The 17,780-nt window shown below is 49.8% G+C and overlaps 5 protein-coding genes across 5 annotated transcripts; 2 read left to right on the top strand and 3 right to left on the bottom strand.

The window, feature by feature from the left end:
* Positions 1-308: 308 nt before the first annotated feature.
* VPS27 (Vacuolar protein-sorting-associated protein 27) lies at positions 309-3,467 on the top strand. The gene is made up of 6 exons (XM_066126645.1): positions 309-433; positions 494-910; positions 968-1,100; positions 1,180-1,464; positions 1,538-2,306; positions 2,366-3,467. Exons 2-6 carry the CDS (start codon positions 837-839, stop codon positions 3,268-3,270), a joined length of 2,166 nt encoding a protein of 721 aa, XP_065982749.1. The 5' UTR covers positions 309-433; positions 494-836; the 3' UTR covers positions 3,271-3,467.
* Positions 3,468-4,363: 896 nt separating this feature from the next.
* TrAFT101_002562 (uncharacterized protein) lies at positions 4,364-5,532 on the top strand. The gene is made up of 2 exons (XM_024901740.2): positions 4,364-5,012; positions 5,166-5,532. The coding sequence occupies exons 1-2, from the start codon at positions 4,472-4,474 to the stop codon at positions 5,372-5,374; spliced, it is 750 nt and encodes a 249-aa protein (XP_024763675.1). The 5' UTR covers positions 4,364-4,471; the 3' UTR covers positions 5,375-5,532.
* Positions 5,533-5,645: 113 nt separating this feature from the next.
* On the bottom strand, positions 5,646-6,132 carry TrAFT101_002563 (uncharacterized protein). The gene has a single exon (XM_024904896.2). The coding sequence runs from the start codon at positions 6,129-6,131 to the stop codon at positions 5,733-5,735; it is 399 nt and encodes a 132-aa protein (XP_024763676.2). The 5' UTR covers position 6,132; the 3' UTR covers positions 5,646-5,732.
* A 1,290-nt stretch (positions 6,133-7,422) lies between these two features.
* MPG1 (mannose-1-phosphate guanyltransferase) lies at positions 7,423-9,570 on the bottom strand. The gene is made up of 4 exons (XM_024909482.2): positions 9,393-9,570; positions 9,277-9,320; positions 8,990-9,136; positions 7,423-8,850 (listed from the first exon to the last, which is right to left on the bottom strand). Exons 1-4 carry the CDS (start codon positions 9,397-9,399, stop codon positions 7,954-7,956), a joined length of 1,095 nt encoding a protein of 364 aa, XP_024763677.2. The 5' UTR covers positions 9,400-9,570; the 3' UTR covers positions 7,423-7,953.
* Positions 9,571-13,012: 3,442 nt separating this feature from the next.
* TrAFT101_002565 (uncharacterized protein) lies at positions 13,013-13,923 on the bottom strand (the record flags this gene model as incomplete). Its single annotated transcript, XM_024904898.2, has 2 exons — positions 13,013-13,359; positions 13,893-13,923. 2 exons carry the CDS (start codon positions 13,921-13,923, stop codon positions 13,013-13,015), a joined length of 378 nt encoding a protein of 125 aa, XP_024763678.1.
* Between the last annotated feature and the right edge of the window lie 3,857 nt (positions 13,924-17,780).

The following is a 17,780-nucleotide window of genomic DNA, read 5'->3' on the forward strand; positions in this document are numbered from 1 at the left end:
TTTGAAAGACTTTGAATTCAAGATATAGGGAGTTGTTTGCTGACTCGGCGTTATAAAAACTGCATGAATATACCTAGTAGTCTATATGGATGTATAATGAGTATCGTAACAGCTGACAGCGCACATGCAATAGTCTCAATGGAAGACCAAGACATATTATCCAGGATAGAGTACCCGGCCTTTACAACCATGGAATGAAACATGATTGTGAATTAAAATTGGATTTTGTCCTGAATTGCCCGACATATAAACGCCCAGGTAGCCCGAAGGCAGATATCTAACAGGCAGCGACTAATGACACTGATGGATTGTAAGCAAGTGCCTAGCCAGCCACTTACTACGTACTAGCATGTGAACGCATAATAGAACGAGGAAACGCTTACAAATGCGCTTCAACCAGGCATTGCCCGCAGAAAGCATTTTCGAGGTAGAGGTCTATATTTCTCACAAAATATGATTTACAACTCAATCAGCGACTTATACTCTTGGCTAGTCAGATTACAGTTATTACAGGTACAAGGTACAGACAGGAACGAGGCTGCAGAGGGATGGTGGTGGTGCTGTAGCGGATTAACCACTGTTCCGGCGGCTGGTGCCTCCGCTGCCGTGACGCAACTGCAGACGTCGTCAGCGGAGCCGAAAGTACCTGCTGGGCACTAGAACGAGAACGAACGCATATCCATAGCCTTGCTCGCCGCAGCTGCATCTCCATCGCACCGCAGCTCATCCAGTTCCCGCATCGCCGTCGCTGCCGAGCTCTTGAGCGTCGCCTCTGCGTCTTTACCGCGCACCGTTTTCTTCCTTGTCTTCTCCCTAGTGACGCAGCCCTCCCCAACATGATGAGCTGGTGGTCGTCCTCGGCCAACACGGCGCTCGACGAGCAGATCGAAAAGGCCACGAGCAGTAGCCTGTATGGACGCCTCCTGCTGCAATGGTGAGGAAGACGGGCTAACGAGAGAAAATACAGAGAAGATATTGCACTCAACCTCGAGATCTCCGATGTCATCAGATCCAAGACGGTGGCGCCCAAGGCGGCCATGCAATCACTCAAGAAGCGCATCGGCAACAAAAATCCCAACACCCAGCTCAGCGCCCTCAACGTATGTTGCCCGCTTTGCATTCTGAATCTTCTGTTAGAATCCAACTACGAGCGCAGCCCTGACACCAGTCTCTATATAGCTCACAGACACATGCGTCAAGAATGGCGGGTCTCATTTTCTAACCGAGATCGCCTCCCGCGAGTTCATGGACAACTTGACCTCCCTCCTCCAAGCCGTTGGCCCCGTCGCCATCAACGCCGAAGTGAAATCCAAGATTCTCGAGCTTATTCAGTCGTGGGCCGGCGCCACAGAAGGGCGGTACGAGCTGTCTTACATCGGCGAAGTATATAAGCGTCTACAGCGAGAGGGGTATCAGTTCCCTCCGCAGGTCACGGTAGCGAGCAGCATGATTGATAGCAGTGCAGTACGTAACCCGAATCATTGCTTTACCGTTTACCCTTCTCTTTCCGAGTGATCGACTAATGCAAGTCAAACAGCCCCCTGAATGGGTCGATTCGGATGTCTGTATGCGGTGTCGAACGGCGTTTACATTTACCAATCGAAAACACCACTGCCGAAATTGCGGCAACTGCTTCGATCAACAATGCTCAAGCAAAACACTTCCTCTTCCTCATTTGGGAATACTCACTCCTGTGCGAGTCGATGATGGGTGCTATGCTAAGCTCACTAACAAGGGCTTCAAAGAGCCAAACCCCTCTCTCGACCGCACGCCAACATATCCTCATAAAACTCGTAGCACGTCCGCTATGCAACCACGGAACGCGCGCGTCGATGACGGATTCGACGAAGATCTTAAAAAAGCATTAGCAATGAGTCTCGAAGAGGTGGGCAATGCTTCCCGTGGTAGGGTGGCTCCTGTGACCTCGAATGGGCCAAGGACAAGTGGAGGAGACCCTGTCGCCACGAAGCAAGCTGAAGAGGAAGATGAGGACTTGAAAGCTGCTATTGCTGCTTCACTGGCAGATATGGAAGAACAGAAGAAGAGACATGCTGCTGTGTTAAAAGAGCAAACGTCAGGACCGGCCGCCTCATCTTCCGCTACTTTCACGCTACCCAAGAACGACTACGAGCTAACCGCGGTGGAAGCCGAGAATATCAACCTCTTCGCCACCTTAGTCGACCGTCTTCAGACTCAGCCTCCAGGTACTATTTTGCGCGAACCTCAGATTCAGGAACTGTATGATAGTATTGGCTCACTGCGTCCCAAGTTGGCGCGAACATATGGTGAAACAATGAGCAAGCACGGTAATAATGATCTTGTCAGCCGGTTACGTCTTTCTTGATGGCTAATAAATACGTCCTAGACACTCTCCTCGATCTCCATGCCAAGCTGTCTACCGTTGTTCGATATTACGATCGGATGCTGGAAGACCGGCTATCAAAGGCATACAGTCAGCAAAATCTGGGCGGATATAATCTTCCACCACCTCGTCAATCCTCCGGACCTTACCCTTCAATACATTCACACGCGCCAAGCAACTCAGTTGGTGCTGAAAGCTTTTATACGAACCAGCAACAGCCAGGATACGCGCCATCAGCGCCACCAGGGCAACAGCTGTATCAACTACCGCCTCAACAAGCGATGCCGCAGTCCCCTTATCCACCCTATGCTGGAATGCCAGCACCTGACGCTGCACCCGGACCTTATGCGCCTCAACAGCGAACTGATAGCTGGAATAATCGGGCTCCATCAGCCCCTGATCAATTTCAACAGCAGCAAGCGCAGGAAAATCCTGAGGAGAGAAGACAGCCTCCTCAGCAGGCAGCCTCATCACCTTCAACAGATCCAAACGCTTCATACTACTTCAACACCGCACAACCTTTACAGAACGCTCCTCCCGCGGATGCAATTCAATCACCATACCCTAACCTGAACCAGTCGCCCATGCCTTACCATAGGGGTTCCGTATCTGCACAAGCACAAGCAACTCCCGTTCAGACTGCGGCTCAACCCTCACAACCCCCTAACGCAACACCTATGCCTGTTCACTCACAGATGCCGCCTGTCTCAACACCCCAGCAGCCGTATCAACAGGATATACCACCCCAATCGTCACCCTATCAAATTAGTATTGCACAGCAACAGCAACCACCAGCTCCTCCGCCTGAGTGGGCTGGTTACGCCAATTACGCAATGCCCCCTGCGCCGCAGCATGAGCCTGTGCAGCAACAGCAGCCGGTTAAGGAGGAAGCGCTCATTGAGTTTTAATTTTTGGTTCTCTAATTTGGCGGAAAGAAAGAAATATGGCGGCAATTGTCATGAGATGCGGGTTACATTGTGACATCAAGGGGGCTTATATACTACGACGCGGCGTTTTTTACAATTGCTGGATAGCGTGTGTGCGGTAACATGGGTATTCCGTAGCCTGTCAGAATGACTACTTTTTGTTTTTGCTTCTTACCGACGAATCAAAATCTTGGATCGTGTGTCTAGTAACAACGTAATCGTATAAGTGGTTTGAGTCCATTTGGAGTTGTGAGCATCTCGGAGCTCCGAAGTTGTAAAGCCGCGTAACAGAGCACACATGCAGCAAGATCACTAATTACCATTTTATCAAAAAGGGACACTCCGCATCCAGTGGCCGCTATTTCGTATTCATGATCCATCTCGTCCATTCCGCGAGATTTCAGGCCAAACATATTCTTACCTAAAGACTTAACGCACCAATTGGGGCGATCCTAATAGGCACGCTGGGGCATTATGACTGCTACTAGGCTTAGTACCTAGTAACAATAGCCAGTTAAGTGGATATATATTAGAGCTCCTTCCGCTTGGGCGTTTTATTTCCACTCATGGACTTTCAGTGACAGATAAGAATGACGTATGAGTACCTTAAGAAGAACGAGCGATTCCTATTGCGAGGTATCGAGATGGGTAGCATAGCACGTGGCGCTTGGATTTATTTACCTTTTTCTCGGCTTGGTGTATGTATGTATGTAACGTTGATCTATTTATTTTCCTCTTCAGGCTGTCTTGTTATTTTAAAGTGCTGCCTTGTATTTAGTCGCCGGAGCCGGAGGAGGCCGCTTTTTTTTTTTTTGCGCTTCCCCGGGACCGGGTGACCCTCTCCGTTAGGATTTTGAGTCATCCATCCGAGTGGAATTGCTGCATGAGGTAGGCGAGCCGAGACTTTTTTATATTTTTTATTTATTTATTTATTTATTTATTTTATTTTTTTTTTTTCAATGGAGACGATGTATGTACATATGTAGTTCGGAGATTTGTGGAACAAGACGGCGTTTGCTGGTTTGCTGCCATCACTCCATTTCTCGTCTCTCCTTTATAATAGCTGTAGACTTTTTGGGTTTTAATTTCTCTCCTCTTTATTACTTGTCAATAAGACTCACTCTTTTTGTTAACATCTCCCTTCCTATAAATCATTAATATCAAAAAACGGTTTGAGCAAGAAATGGCTCCCACCCTTCACCTAGTCCGCCACGCCCAAGGCTACCATAACCTCTCCAAGGAAAACGAAAAGCTCCCCGACCCGGACCTCACCCCCCTGGGCATCCAACAATGCGCCGACCTACGCGCCCAGTTCCCCCACCACGACAAGCTCAAGGGGCTGGTCGCCTCGGGCATGCGCCGCACGCTATACACTTGCATCAACGGCTTTGGCACCGACGGGCTATACCCGGTGATCGCCCTGGATACGCTCCAGGAGTGCTCCGACGCACCCTCCGACACGGGGTCGTCAAGGGAGAAGCTGGCCGCTGAGTTTGGTGACAAGGTCGACGTGAGCAGGATCCGCAAGGGATGGGATTTCAAGGGGGAGGGGAGCTACTTTGAGCCTTCGCTTGACAAGCTGCCGGCGAGAGCAAAGGATGCCAGGCTAACGTTGAGGGAGATTGCAGCCAGCCTGGGGGATAATGCGCACATTGCTGTGGTTTCTCACGGTGCCTTTTTGCACTTCTTGACTGAAGACTGGCATGGAATCACCGATAAATATCGTAAGATTGCCATTCCCTTTACCCCTTTTGCTTAGAAGAAAAGCTTGAAGAATAAAGGAAAGGAAAGAAAAAGAAAAAGAAAGAGAAAGGAGACGACAGGAGAAATCAATCATGCTAGGACAATGTCAACTAACACAGATCTCGAAACAACAGCCACAAGTTGGAAGAACTGCGAATACCGCTCCTTTCAATTCATTGATCCTACAGGCCAGGATCCCAATGCTGAGATGCGCGAGACTGACGAGAGCTGGCGCCGGCGACACGGTAGTTTGAAAGTTCCCACAGCAGAGGAGCAGCGAGAGCTGCGCCAAATGATGGAGCGAGAACTCGCGCCTTTTTTCAAAGTGAAAAATCATATATAAAGCCTGGGAGGATCCAAATGCAAAGCTGTAGACTGTAGAAAGTACAATGGCAATCACGACAGAAGTTAGATGGAACCAGCATACCTTAGAGCATGGGAGTAAGTTTTTAAAGTAAAAAGGAAGGAAGAAAAGGGCCGGCTACAATATTAGAGTAAATACTAGTATGCCATTACACTATAGAAAGTGTCTAGAGAAAGGCCACATAGATAACCGCAACATGTTGAATAAAACTTGGATAACCCATAAAGAGAATGGATATCAAGTTGAGCCACTCTTGAATAAATGGAGAAATAAGCGCCCACAGCTGCTTCCACCCATACACTGTTTGGTCAATATTCTGCTGGGTCGTCTCGAGCCCTTATTTTCTAAGGTGGGCATGGACACTTCGAATAGTTTCCCAGGTGACAGGCCGTATTTCGCGAATGTAGATCGACCAGCCAAGCTCAGCTGAGCTGTCTTGGACAGGTTCGCAGACGCAGTAGCATTTGCCCTCGGCTTCTGTTACACTCGCGAACTGTGTAGCTTCGCATTCAATAGAGCATCCCTGCTGAATACTCCGATCGGCCCAGAAACGCAAAATGAGTCCACTCAAATAGGGCATTCCTCCAAACAAATCTTCCAACTGGAAATATTGATAATGCGGTGGAAAGTCTGCGCAACCAAAGTTGACGACTCGCGCAAAGAGTTCATACACCGCTCCACTAGTGAAGGGTTGTTTTTTTGCAAGCATCATCTCGTTGATATGGAAAAATGTCATGGAGGGCTCAAGTCTCATGTCTTGGATGCTTTTTTCCTGGAAAGTGTTTGCCGTGCCGTAAGACGCAATTCCTGCTGAAATCGGTGGCCAGGAAGATGCATAAATGTAGGACCCGTCAGATCTCGGCGTTACATGCTTCATGACAAACTCGTGGATGCTCCCACTAATCCTCGCGAAGTGTTTCGAGAAGGGCCCGTGAATATCTGCTTCATCTGCACCTGCAGAGCTTTGTGAAAGTGTACGCTGCGATAGACAGTCAAGGTCGCTTTTAGTAGAGACGCTTGCATTCGACTTATTTGAGTTAGCTGTATGGATTCCTTTGATGCCATGGCTGATTCGTTTCAACTTACAGACTCTTCCATGTCGATATCTCCAGAAGCTTCCGCGTCTTGACATCTTGCAGGCAATCCCGAAGGTAAAGCGGGACGTTTCCACGCAGGCTCTGCTGCAGCACCCGGCTCGATATTATCGTGCGAGCGCTTCTTACCGCTCTCAAGCAGTACCTGAGAAGCGTACATCTCCATGATAGCCCTAGGATATGTCAGCCCATATTATGCTATCCGACCTTCGGTGTCCTAGAACCAACTGTTTGGGATAAGTTTCTCTGCAAGATGAAAATTAATGTCTCTTTCATCCACAGTGACACTTGACGGTGACACGAAGGAAGAAAGAAAAGTGAAGTCTTGCTGAGGAAAGACTAAAGTCCGTGGTGATGAGAATCTTCTCAAGATGCAGGCTGCAAATTCGGCAGAAGAGCAGAAAGACGGTCACATCATCGCCATCCCCGACTCACTTAACTAAGCCGTAGCCTGATCCAAGCCTGAAAAAGAGTGCAGAGGGAAGAATTTCTGCAGTGCATTTTCTCCCATGGAAGCTCCTTCCCTCCCTGTGAAGCACCTGTAAGGCACCTGACCGAAGCTCCTGCTGCGGTCTTTCCTTTGGTTTTGCCATGACATTGCGTCACTAAAGTTCTTGATACCAGCTAAATGAGGCACCAACCATCAACTACAGCTCAGCTCAGCTCACATTCAGAATAAAGTCGACCCGGCAGGGAATTACTACCTAGTACCTACTGCAGGTACCTACCTTATACAACTGGTGACCATGCTTGATGCGTCTGTCCGCAGGTCTACCTTAGCACCTACCCAGTAGCTTCAATATTCATGTGTTATAGGTAGATTCCATCCAGTATTCGCCAGACATGTGCATTGCCTACAATAAGACAGACGCCTGCACGGATAGCTTTTCAGCCAAACAATATCAACACCCGCACAAGGAGCAAGATATTTGACAGAAATGATAAGGATTAAGCGTAAAATTCAGCTTTCATTCGCTACGCTATCATATTTTCATACATGTAAAGCCTTCAGTGCTTCGTCCATCATAGCTCTTTCTCAGCCTCCCGACCCCCTTTATCCCTCCAACATGCTTTGCCCACCTATTTCCCACGAACGCCAAACGATATACTTGGAGCTCAACACAACGCGAACAAACATCCCATGGCTCGACCTTTTTTCAAAGTAAAGAGGTAAAAAACGAAAAAGGTTAAAAAAAGAAGATGGAAGAAAAAAAAAAGATGCAGGAAGAAGTAGTAATTAGAATAAAAAAAAAGAGTTGCTTGGCTTTCTCTCTCAAAGACTGTTTCCCCTCCACCGATAGGGTATCTTTTGAGAAATAATGGAGGAGTGGTGAATGTATAGGGGTGTAAAGTGGCGCAGAATAGAACAAAGAATCAGAAATCGAAGCAAAGTTCAAAAAATTGTAAAGGGTGTCGCATATGTCATGCGACGCCGAGAAAATGGTGATGAAATGATTGATTAAATCACATAATGATGGCGGGAATGTCAACGTTGGCCTTGATAGACTTGTGAGGCAGGACGCTGCCTCCATTAACATAGATTTCGTCGCCAATGGTAACATCGTCACCGAGAACAGTCACGTTCTCGAGACGGGCCCAGCGGCCGACGGTGCTGTTCCAGCCAACAATCGTCGACTTGACCCATGCGTGGTCCTTGACCTTCGAAGAGGCCAAAAGGACGCATCGCTGCAGACGAACACCGTCACCGACGACGACGTCGGGGCCAATGGTGACATTGGGACCTATTCTGCAGTTCTTTCCGATCTTGGCGGTGGGGTGAATCAGGACGTTGCCTCCGTGAACGTAGGATTCGGTGGGGGGAGTGAGCTCCTTGCTTCCCTTCTTGGTGAGAGAGGACAGGTACAGGCAAGTTCCGCTAAGGAAATCCTTGGGCTGTCCAACATCCATCCAGAAACCCTCGAGGTCGAAGGAGTGCAGCTGGTTGTCAGCAACCATAGCAGGGAAGGTCTCCTTCTCGATCGAAGTAGGGCGAAGCTCAATGCGGTTCAAGACGGAGGTATTGAAGATGTACATGCCAGCATTGATACGGTTGCCGACGAACTCGACGGGCTTCTCGACGAAGCGGTCGATGCGAGAAGGGTGGTTGGGCTTGTGGACAACGACACCATACTTGGAGGGCTCCTCGACCTTGGTAACCACAATGGTACCCTCATCACCGTGGCTCTTGTGGAAATCCAGCAGCTCCTTGAAAGGATAGTCGCAGATGACGTCAGAGTTGAGAACGAAGAAGGGGGAGTCGTCCTTTGCCAGGATGCTCTCAGCAAGCTTGAGAGGGCCGCCAGTGTCGAGGGGCTCTGATTCGACAGAAAACTCGATGTTGATGTTGTATTTTGCCTCGTACTAAAAGGTTTGGGGGAACGCAATCAGTCTCGTATATTCACGTCGCCATTGGAGGGGAGCTGATCTAGAGGGGCAAAAGATCTGTGCGACGAATCGCAAGCAAGGAATGTTGCAATGAGGGGTCAAGTGCAGGACTCACCTCTGCCAGGAACTTCTCCATAATCTCAGGACGGTAGTTGACGGCGAGGACAATATCAGTAACACCGGCGGCAACGAGAGCCTCGATCTGGTGCACAATCATGGGCTTGTTGCAGAACTCGACAAGAGGCTTGGGGAGCGTCAGGGTCTAGATGGCGTCGCACAATGGTTAGTCGCTGGGCGTGTGATGCTGCGTTTGTGGTGGCTCCTCTCCCCCTCCATTCCCCCCATTTCACATCAATGCCATGGTGGGATGCAGGGCTGAGGACCGTATGGCGTAGAACGTACGAGAGGGCGAAGGCGAGTGCCAAAGCCACCGACAAGAATAAGTCCTGCATGGGAGAAGCTGTTAGCTTTGCCATTGGAACAAGCGACTGTTTATGGCAATCAGAGGCGCGCCGTACCCTTCATGATGAATGTCTGCTTGATGCGGAGATTGTAAAAAAGGGGGGGTTAAAAAACAGAGCAATAAACTAGTATTTCAGGTAGAGAGCGTAGAGAAGAACGAGCGACAATGCAATGCTCGCAAAGCAAATAAAGTCGACTCGGGAAGAAGAAGAAGAGGTGGCCAAGCTGTGGTGTTTTGCAGAAGGATGGGAAAAAGAAGAAGAAAGGAGGGAGAGGAAGATGTTCAGGTTGGCGTTGGCCGTCTTTAGGTGTCCAGATGTCAACGGACACGAAGTCACATCACGCAGTAGCACGGCGCGCCGGGTACTTTGGTGGCTGCGACTCCGTAATGCGTTCGTACCCTTTCATTTCGCAGCAATTCACGAGGCCTGCGGGGCGCCCATTAGCGCGCTGGGCTTAGCTGCTCTCGTACAGGCACAGCGGGAGCTCAACACGGCCTAGCACCACCTTTTACAGCGCCGCATACGGTCCCTGCCGCCCCTGAGGCACCGCCCAGAGCGCTCAATTGGCTGGAATCCCAGGCGTCTTCAGCGCAACGCACATTACAAGACTAGCACTGCTCTAAAGCAAACGCGAAGAAGTTGAAGGGCCGTACTGCCACAGATAGTGTCGCCTGTAGTGCCGAATGTCTCCAGCCTTAGCAAGGTACCTCCAGTAGTGTGTAGGAGCTGTGGCAGGCCTTGTACCGGCACCAGACAGACACGAGCAGTGCGGGGGTTCAATGATCAGGGGTCCTCTCCAATTTCAGACGCAGGGCCAATCAGCTCCAGCAATGGGAGCATGAAAATTTCCCACGCGGCTCCCAGGGAAAGGGAAAAAAAGCTGGAGGCGAAATTTGAAAAGCGGCTCGTGAGGCTGGCTGCTCCGTAATGATCCGTATTATCATGCAATCCGACTTCGTGATCATGGCCATGGAACGTATCACATGGAGCGTAGAGTGGCAGCAACCTGCACCTTGACTTCAACTCGAGTACGATGCTCCTAAGGTGCTGCGGAGCACCCACGGCAAATAGACGTAGAGATGACAATAGAGGCGACGCAGCTGCAACGGCGGAGCATAAATCATCCGCTGTGTCTCGAGATCTGCAAGCGTTGTTCGCGCAGCAATGTCTCGCCTCGTCTTGCCTCACAGTCGATTTGACCGAGACCGTCCGACTAACAATACACCAACAGCCGCATCCGGTACAACGCCATCACAGCGAAACCCTTCCACCACTAAGATACAGCATATAGGTACAGATGCAAGTGCAAGTACGTACCATTACGCAAGCAGCTCGCATCGAGGAGACAAATATTGCTTGTTCGTATTCTAATGAGCAAGCGCCAGGAATACCCTCAGCTCTTGGTCGGCGAGTGCCACTTACATCCAAAGCGTGGCTCAAAAATCACTCGCGCCAAATATGCTGTCAGCACCGTCTTTCCACTGCCCCTTACTCCTATGCTCATACGGCTCTCCTGACGTTAATTACATCAGTTAATGCCTCTGTCCACAATATTGGGCATCGTATATAGCGTCATGTCGCATTTCAATTGAATCGAGAGGGTGTAAAATCTTGTAGCTTTTGCTCTAACAGTTGTTGTTATTTATACCAAGTACTAAGGCACCAGAGAAAAAGGGCCTTCACACCACAGAGTACATACATATTCCCTAGGTACCTTACGCACTAATCAAAGCCTCCATACATCCATCATCCGGCCCCATCGCATCACATCGCATCAGCACACTCGATCCAGCCGCAAATAGCACCTACCACTTTCCATCCCATACCCTTTCGCTAATCTTATAATGAAACCCAAACCAGGAAAAGAAGAAGAAGAAGAAAATCCCACAGAAGGGCCCCCCTTCTTCCCGGAAATAACCATGTCCTCATCCCGCCCTCCCGTTTCATCTCCCGTCGCCAGGGATTTTGTTCCACATCCAGTCTAGTTGGGCCTTGTGTTGTTGGTTTGCTCTTTTTTCCTCCTCTTGCAAATCCTGATCGCTCCAGCGGCAGGACACCCTTGGCATGGCCTGGTCGGCCGCGGCCAGGGCCACTAAAATTAGAGGAAACGTTTCGTTCTGCGTGGCTTCATCGGCGGTTGCCGACGCCTTGACCTAGCGGCTATTTTCTCTCCTCTTTGTGTCTTGTTCCTGAACTATATTGAGCCACATTACGTAGGTGCCAAAGCCTCGGGTTCTTAGGCTGTCTTGTTTCAACGACTCCTCATACCGTCCAAGTGAGATTGCTGGCGCCCGCCAAGGTGCCGAGCGTCACATCGCGACCTCATCGAACTTCTCATAACAATCAAATCATCAAACGATTTCTTTATATAGAGGCACAAGCATTTGAATCATGTTCAAAATCCGTCATTTACACATCCCCTCGCCGTTCTAGTAACATCACAAAACATATTAGCCAAACGTCAGGTAGTAGTCAGAATAAAACGATAAAAATTCATAATCTTCATATCGTCATTATCGTAAAGCTCTTAATTTTTTTTAAGTAATCTTTCTTCACTCGTCTTTTATTTTTAATCCAAACCCGCATTCATATCTCAATCATTGCTTTATATCGTCCAGTTCGACCTTTTTTTTTTTCTCGCCTTCTTTTTGGTTTCATTTGCGTCTTAACATCATAAACAAATAGGGGTCATCAAACAATCGCTAGCCTTGGTTCGCACGACAAGGACTCGGCGTCGTTGCAGAGAAATAAACAATAGAAATAATAAATGAGGTGGAAAAGGTATTGCCAACCTCGTTTCTGCCAGACGCCTTGAAAGAAAGTCGAGAAGCCATCCTTGTGAAAGGTACGGCCATCTCCTCTTCGTTGCGAATGCAGGTTTATTTTATCACAAACAAAAACTCCTCATAAGATCCGAGGCAAGTCATAGAGATACTTGACCGCCATCATAATGAAAGGGTTAGCTACTACCCCATAACTACTAAAGTAAGAGAGAGACATGTCGTCAATTCAATAGAAAGAGCGACCGCCTGAGACGGGCTGATTCGTATGTAATACCTGCCTCTAAAAAAGGCTGGAGGAGGAAAAGTTTTTGTTGCTCAATGCCGGCAATGAAGCCAGGTGATCCAGAGAGTGTAGGTCGTTATAGAAAACGCCATAAGAGATCGGGAAGGTAAAAATCAAATGATGAATGCAATGCGCCTTGACTCTAAACACATTGCGGAGAAGAGAATCAAACCAACTTCTAGAACAATGGGGTGGAAAGCCACCCAAGGAGCATACCGGCCGCTGTAAGGAAGATGAAATGTCTAAGGGTCGTTTCATGTCGTCATAAAAGTCGTTGCAACATGTGCGTTACAAAAATGCCTCTTTTATCGCTAGGTCCTTTGTGCGTGCTTTTTTTTGTCGATTTTTATTTTTTTCTTTTCTCATTCTTAATCACACCCACATCAAATTCGCAGCCGCCGGAAATATAGAAGAAAAAAACAAGGTTGGCGCGGTGATGGTTATATCCTCTAAAGGATTGCCGTGAAGCCTTTCAACCACGTGTATATATGCGCCATGGCTGCCTTTGAAGGTCCAAGCCAAAACCAAGAGGGAGGGAACGTTCAAAAATTTTGGGGGTAAACAGCGCCGTGAAACTCCGAATCCGGTCCAGTTATCGAGTGCCCAGTCTATTCAAAGGAGGCAGTGGAACTGCTGCTCGAGTGAGTGCCAGAGCGACGACCGTGACGTTCGTTGCTGTCTCTAGAGGATGTAGGGCGGCTCTTGCGGCGGGTATCAGCATTGGCCGGGAGCCCTTGGACAATACCATTGCGGGCAAGCATGCCGCCGTTGACGGAAAAGTTGCGGCAAACCATGAACGCGCGCATGGCTGCGTTCTCTTGAGCCAGCAAATCAGACTCATACGCCAAGTCGGTCTGGTACTCGCGTCCGTTGACCAGGACAAGGCAAGTAAAGCCATTCGGATCACGGTAACACTCGTACGAGGGGTCTGTCCATCCTCGGCGCCGGCAGAGGCCTATTAATAACAACCATTCGTTAGTTTTTTCATGCTTTTGAAACTATTAAAGCGTCCACATTCAACAATCGCTGTCAGAACAGAAAATGACAGGTAGAAAATGCACTTGCAGCAACATGTCGAGGCGTGCTGCGCGAAGACCTGGTTCAATCGGCTTCCTGCAGCTTGTAGGATGCCTGCATGAACCAGGAACTGCGATCCTAAGAAGAAAAATAATACAGGAGGAAGAAATTATTGAAGAAGAAAAAAGAAAAAGCGCAATTAGAATAATCCTTTGCCTGCACAAAGCCACCTCACACGAAAAGGTCAGCTTAACCTCCAGGAGGTCGATTGAGTGGCAGAGATCATCTCAAATGCCCCCTCCGTCTCAACCAGCCTTCTGACCGTAAGGTCGCCGTTGTGGCCGCGCAAGGCTCGATTGATTCCCCCCCAAAATCTCATACGCCACCCCCACACGAGATTTCGGGGCTGTCGGTATCCATTGGGTTGAAGTAAACAAAACAAAGGCAGGAAAGCTCAATTCATCAACTTACTCTCTAGGTACTGCATGTAAAAGCCACCCATGGTTTCCGGTAGTTGTCAATGGATCGTAAGTGGGAGGAGGAGAGAGGAATTGGGATTTCAGAAAAGGAAATTGCCCTTGGTGTGGGAAGAGAAGAAAAAAAGTGGAACAGAGCCTAGATGCGCCGCAGATATGCGTGTGCGTGTGTACGAGTAAGAAGATTTGGAGTATGGTTTTGTGTGGCAACCTCTGAGAGGAGAAAGACGAGAAAAGCTTAAAAGCAAGGCAAGGTGTAACCAAGGCAAGATCTAGGGTGATGAGGTCCCAACAGAAAGCGAGAGGGAGACGAAGGGGATTAAGAACAAATTAAAGTAGACAGCGCGGGCTCGGCGGAGGAGGCAGCGGAAACGAAACAAGTTCAAGAACAGAAGCTGGCCAAAGTCCAGGGTGGAGCACGAGGACGGCCGAGACGGAGGCCAGGTGCACCGCTCCGGTAGCAGCTGCGGCGGTAGACAAGATCCAGCGGCGAGGGATGTATGCGCGCGCGTGTACCCATACGCGGGACGTGAGAATCTGCGTCTGGATGCGTGTATGTTGTATGTAGGCTGTCCTGGTCGGAAGCTGGCATGGGGGAGGCCACAAGGGTGAGCAGATGTGCAATATGCCCGCGAGGATGTGTGTACTGGCATATGGCCATGCATATGTACTATGTAGGTTGTCTGTCTGGTCTGGATGCATGTACCGTAGTCTGTAATGGCTACCACTGCTACTATAGGCATGTATGCATGTCCTGATGCCTCGTTACCACGCAGGGCCAAGGGCCCTGTCGCAAAGGAGCATGAGCCGGTCTTTTGGCGAGACATGTGGGCTTCATCGTAAACCTCGTTGCTAGCGCGGGGCCGAGGGGTGTCTGGAGAGAGCGAAACGCGCGAATGGACGTTGATGTGAGCGGCGATGCGGCTCTTGGAAAAAGTGTGACCCCATCGCTGATGTGTTGGCAGCTCCCATCGCCAGTTGTTTTTGCAAACCGCTGGGGACTAGGCCGCTCCACCACAAATGTACACTTCGGTGGCAGAGAGACGCACCGCCTAACCATTACTGTAAATGGCCGTCTCCCCATCTGAAATAAGTTTCGCCCCAGCGGTACCGACGAGTCGTAGCATGGACGGAGGATGGAGATGGAGGTGCTAGGGAGGCAAGTGGTAAGGTATGCCATAAGCTAGGGACCCAGCGCCAGCATTCGGCCGTTCTGGCCTGGGTTTTTTGTAAGGGCTCCGTCCACCTACCTGGAGCCAGCCCAGGCCGTTTGTCCCTATTAGCATAGCTTCCTGGCTTCTGGAGGCGTCCTCGTCTTCTTCTCTCTGCTGCAGCTATCTCCCTATGTCGGCCGTTTTGGCCGCCGGAAGGGTCGCGTCTGTAGGCGCCCAATCCCCTGTCTCCAGCGGGGTCTACCCATGTTTGGCGCTTCGACCATGTTCAGTTGAGGTCGCACGAACGATTAATCAATCGGCGGCCAAAAATCATCAACGGCAAGGGCATGCCCCTCGTGCAGTTCGTCATCAGTTTGGCCAACAAAGTGGTGGCAAATATACACAAAGTGAGCGAAGCTGGTCCGGCCGGTGTGGTTTTCGACGATCTCCTGGGCACGACTGCAGAAATATCAACTTATCCCACGTATCCATGGCAGAGCAATTAGTGATATGTGGTGAGGTGAACTACACAATGCGTGAGGTTGAGAGAATTGTATCTTGGTAGCCACCATCACCCAATATAACCCTCCGAGATCTATGGCATAGCGGCCGCTAATGCACAGCAGAATCCCACAGATATCTCCTTGTGCATATATCTGTGTACCGTAGGAGCCTTGCGTATAAAATACACCATGATCAGTAACATGAAGTTGCTCTACAGCTAATATCCAAAGTAGCAGGTTCAACGTTTCCATTGCACCATTGCATGCATGGAACAAGTGTACGCATGGAACACATGCACGCTGCTTGGCGCATATAGACACCTTCAATTGTGCTCATAACCCTGGGAATTGGTGGTCAGCTTGCTGTCGTTTGGTTGGACTGGTTCACTCCAGGTTAGCCGGCGGTGGCTTCGATCGCCGGTTTGATGAGTAGGCCTCATAAGTGACGATGAACCGTCACACATACGTAAGGCGCACTTTCTTTTCTCTCTTGTTTTCCTCGTGTTTCATATCCCTCTCGGCCAGAGAGCCAATTGGCACTAGGGCGATATTAACAGCACTCTCTGCTCAACAATAACTGGGTATATCCGGTATACGCCTCAGCGAGAAGAGACTTGCTAGAGGGCTACACCTGCCCGGAATGTGCAAGCCAAGGCACAAAGGGAATAGTCTCCTCGGTGCTCCAGACGTCGGTGAAGAGGCGCGAAACCTGTAACCACTTGCATGAAAGTGAGCAGACCAAAATCGTAGAGTTTGAAGTGATAATCATACTCCATGCTCCATCCTGCTCAAGTCATTACAAAGGGTCTAATCTCTTTAGCGTCGCAGTAGTTTGGCTGGCGAATAGTGGGCCAAGACCAGACGGACACAAGGTGATCCTGGTTTCTGAGAGAATCGTCCAGCGTCTGTCGAGCTGTAACATACTATTGCTCACATATACATTGGACATGAGGCCTCGGACGAATTCTCCTGCTACAGGTATGCTTCCCTCAACTTGCAAGCGCGCACACAGTGTGTCGCTGCCGCACACATGGTTCCAGACTTGAACGGAGAACAATCGTGACAATTACGGTGAAGGTGACCCGATTGATTGGCCAGATCTGCGAAGAGGGGGGCGCAAGGCAGCCAGAGGCAGACGCCCTCGGACCCTTTGACCCTCTTTAAGTGTCTTCGTGAGGGGGGGGTTTATTAAAGGCCGCATGCAACGATGAGCTGGCAGTGCCGCCGGTTGATATTAAAGTAAACACACGCAGCGAACGGTTCGTCGAAGCAGCTGCTGCCATGTACAAGTACTCGTGCTCCGTGGTTTGCACGCCTGTAGTTATGCCGAGCTCTGTGCCATACCTGTAGTACATCAACAGCGACACCCTCAGTAAAATCCTCATATGCGCGGGGGTCCGAGCTCTGACGCAGAGCTCTTACTTGTACACTATTCAGAGCAGTGGATGGATGAAAGAACGGCCGGTAGAGGAAGTGCTAGCAGCAGTAGCAGCAGCATAGGAACGATTGGACATATGGCGTGAGTATAGCAGGAGTAATACCGAGACCGGGGGGCCACCATCGGCATCATTTCTCTTGAGCTGTTTAGCCATTGATGATGGAAGCCCTGTACAATGCACTCGTTCTTCATCACCCAGGAACCACAAGGAGGGAACCACAAGGAGGAGAAGGCCACCCACGCTGGATGACGCTTTGGTCTGGGGTAAATATCCGTTACCTCTGCTGCGAAACTCCGAAATACACTGTGATATGTGTGATGGATGCTAAAAAAAGCATAACAGATGAGCAAAAGGGGGGCCGGCTGCTTGGGCCTAGCACAAACATAGCTCGTCGGCGGATTGTCAGCGAAGCTTGTGATTCGACAATTGGACAGCTCCTGCGACCGAAACACCACTCATCGCTTGCCTAAGGTTTCGCTAGCTAAATTGCCAGGCGAAGATAGAAAAAGACAGCAACAAAGTCCCTTGGTCCGCAGCGCTACTCGGGGCCACTGCATAGCTGGTCTTTGGGTGGAAAAAAACGCTCGTTAGTGTCATGCTGCATCCATGGGCTTCTGACAGGCCCATGGCGGCCGAATCGGAACTGGCCGCTGGTCCCAGCAACCTGGGCGCGGCCGTGAGGAGACAGAGAGATACGAAGCAATAGGGTCCTTGGACGGTCGACGAGGCTAGGTCATGATGGTGAACGCGTGCTGTCAGTGTCCCTGTCAAGGTCAAGGAAGAATGG

The sequence above is a fragment of the Trichoderma asperellum genome, chromosome 2 (assembly GCF_020647865.1).
Source record: "Trichoderma asperellum chromosome 2, complete sequence".
Lineage (NCBI taxonomy): Eukaryota > Fungi > Ascomycota > Sordariomycetes > Hypocreales > Hypocreaceae > Trichoderma > Trichoderma asperellum.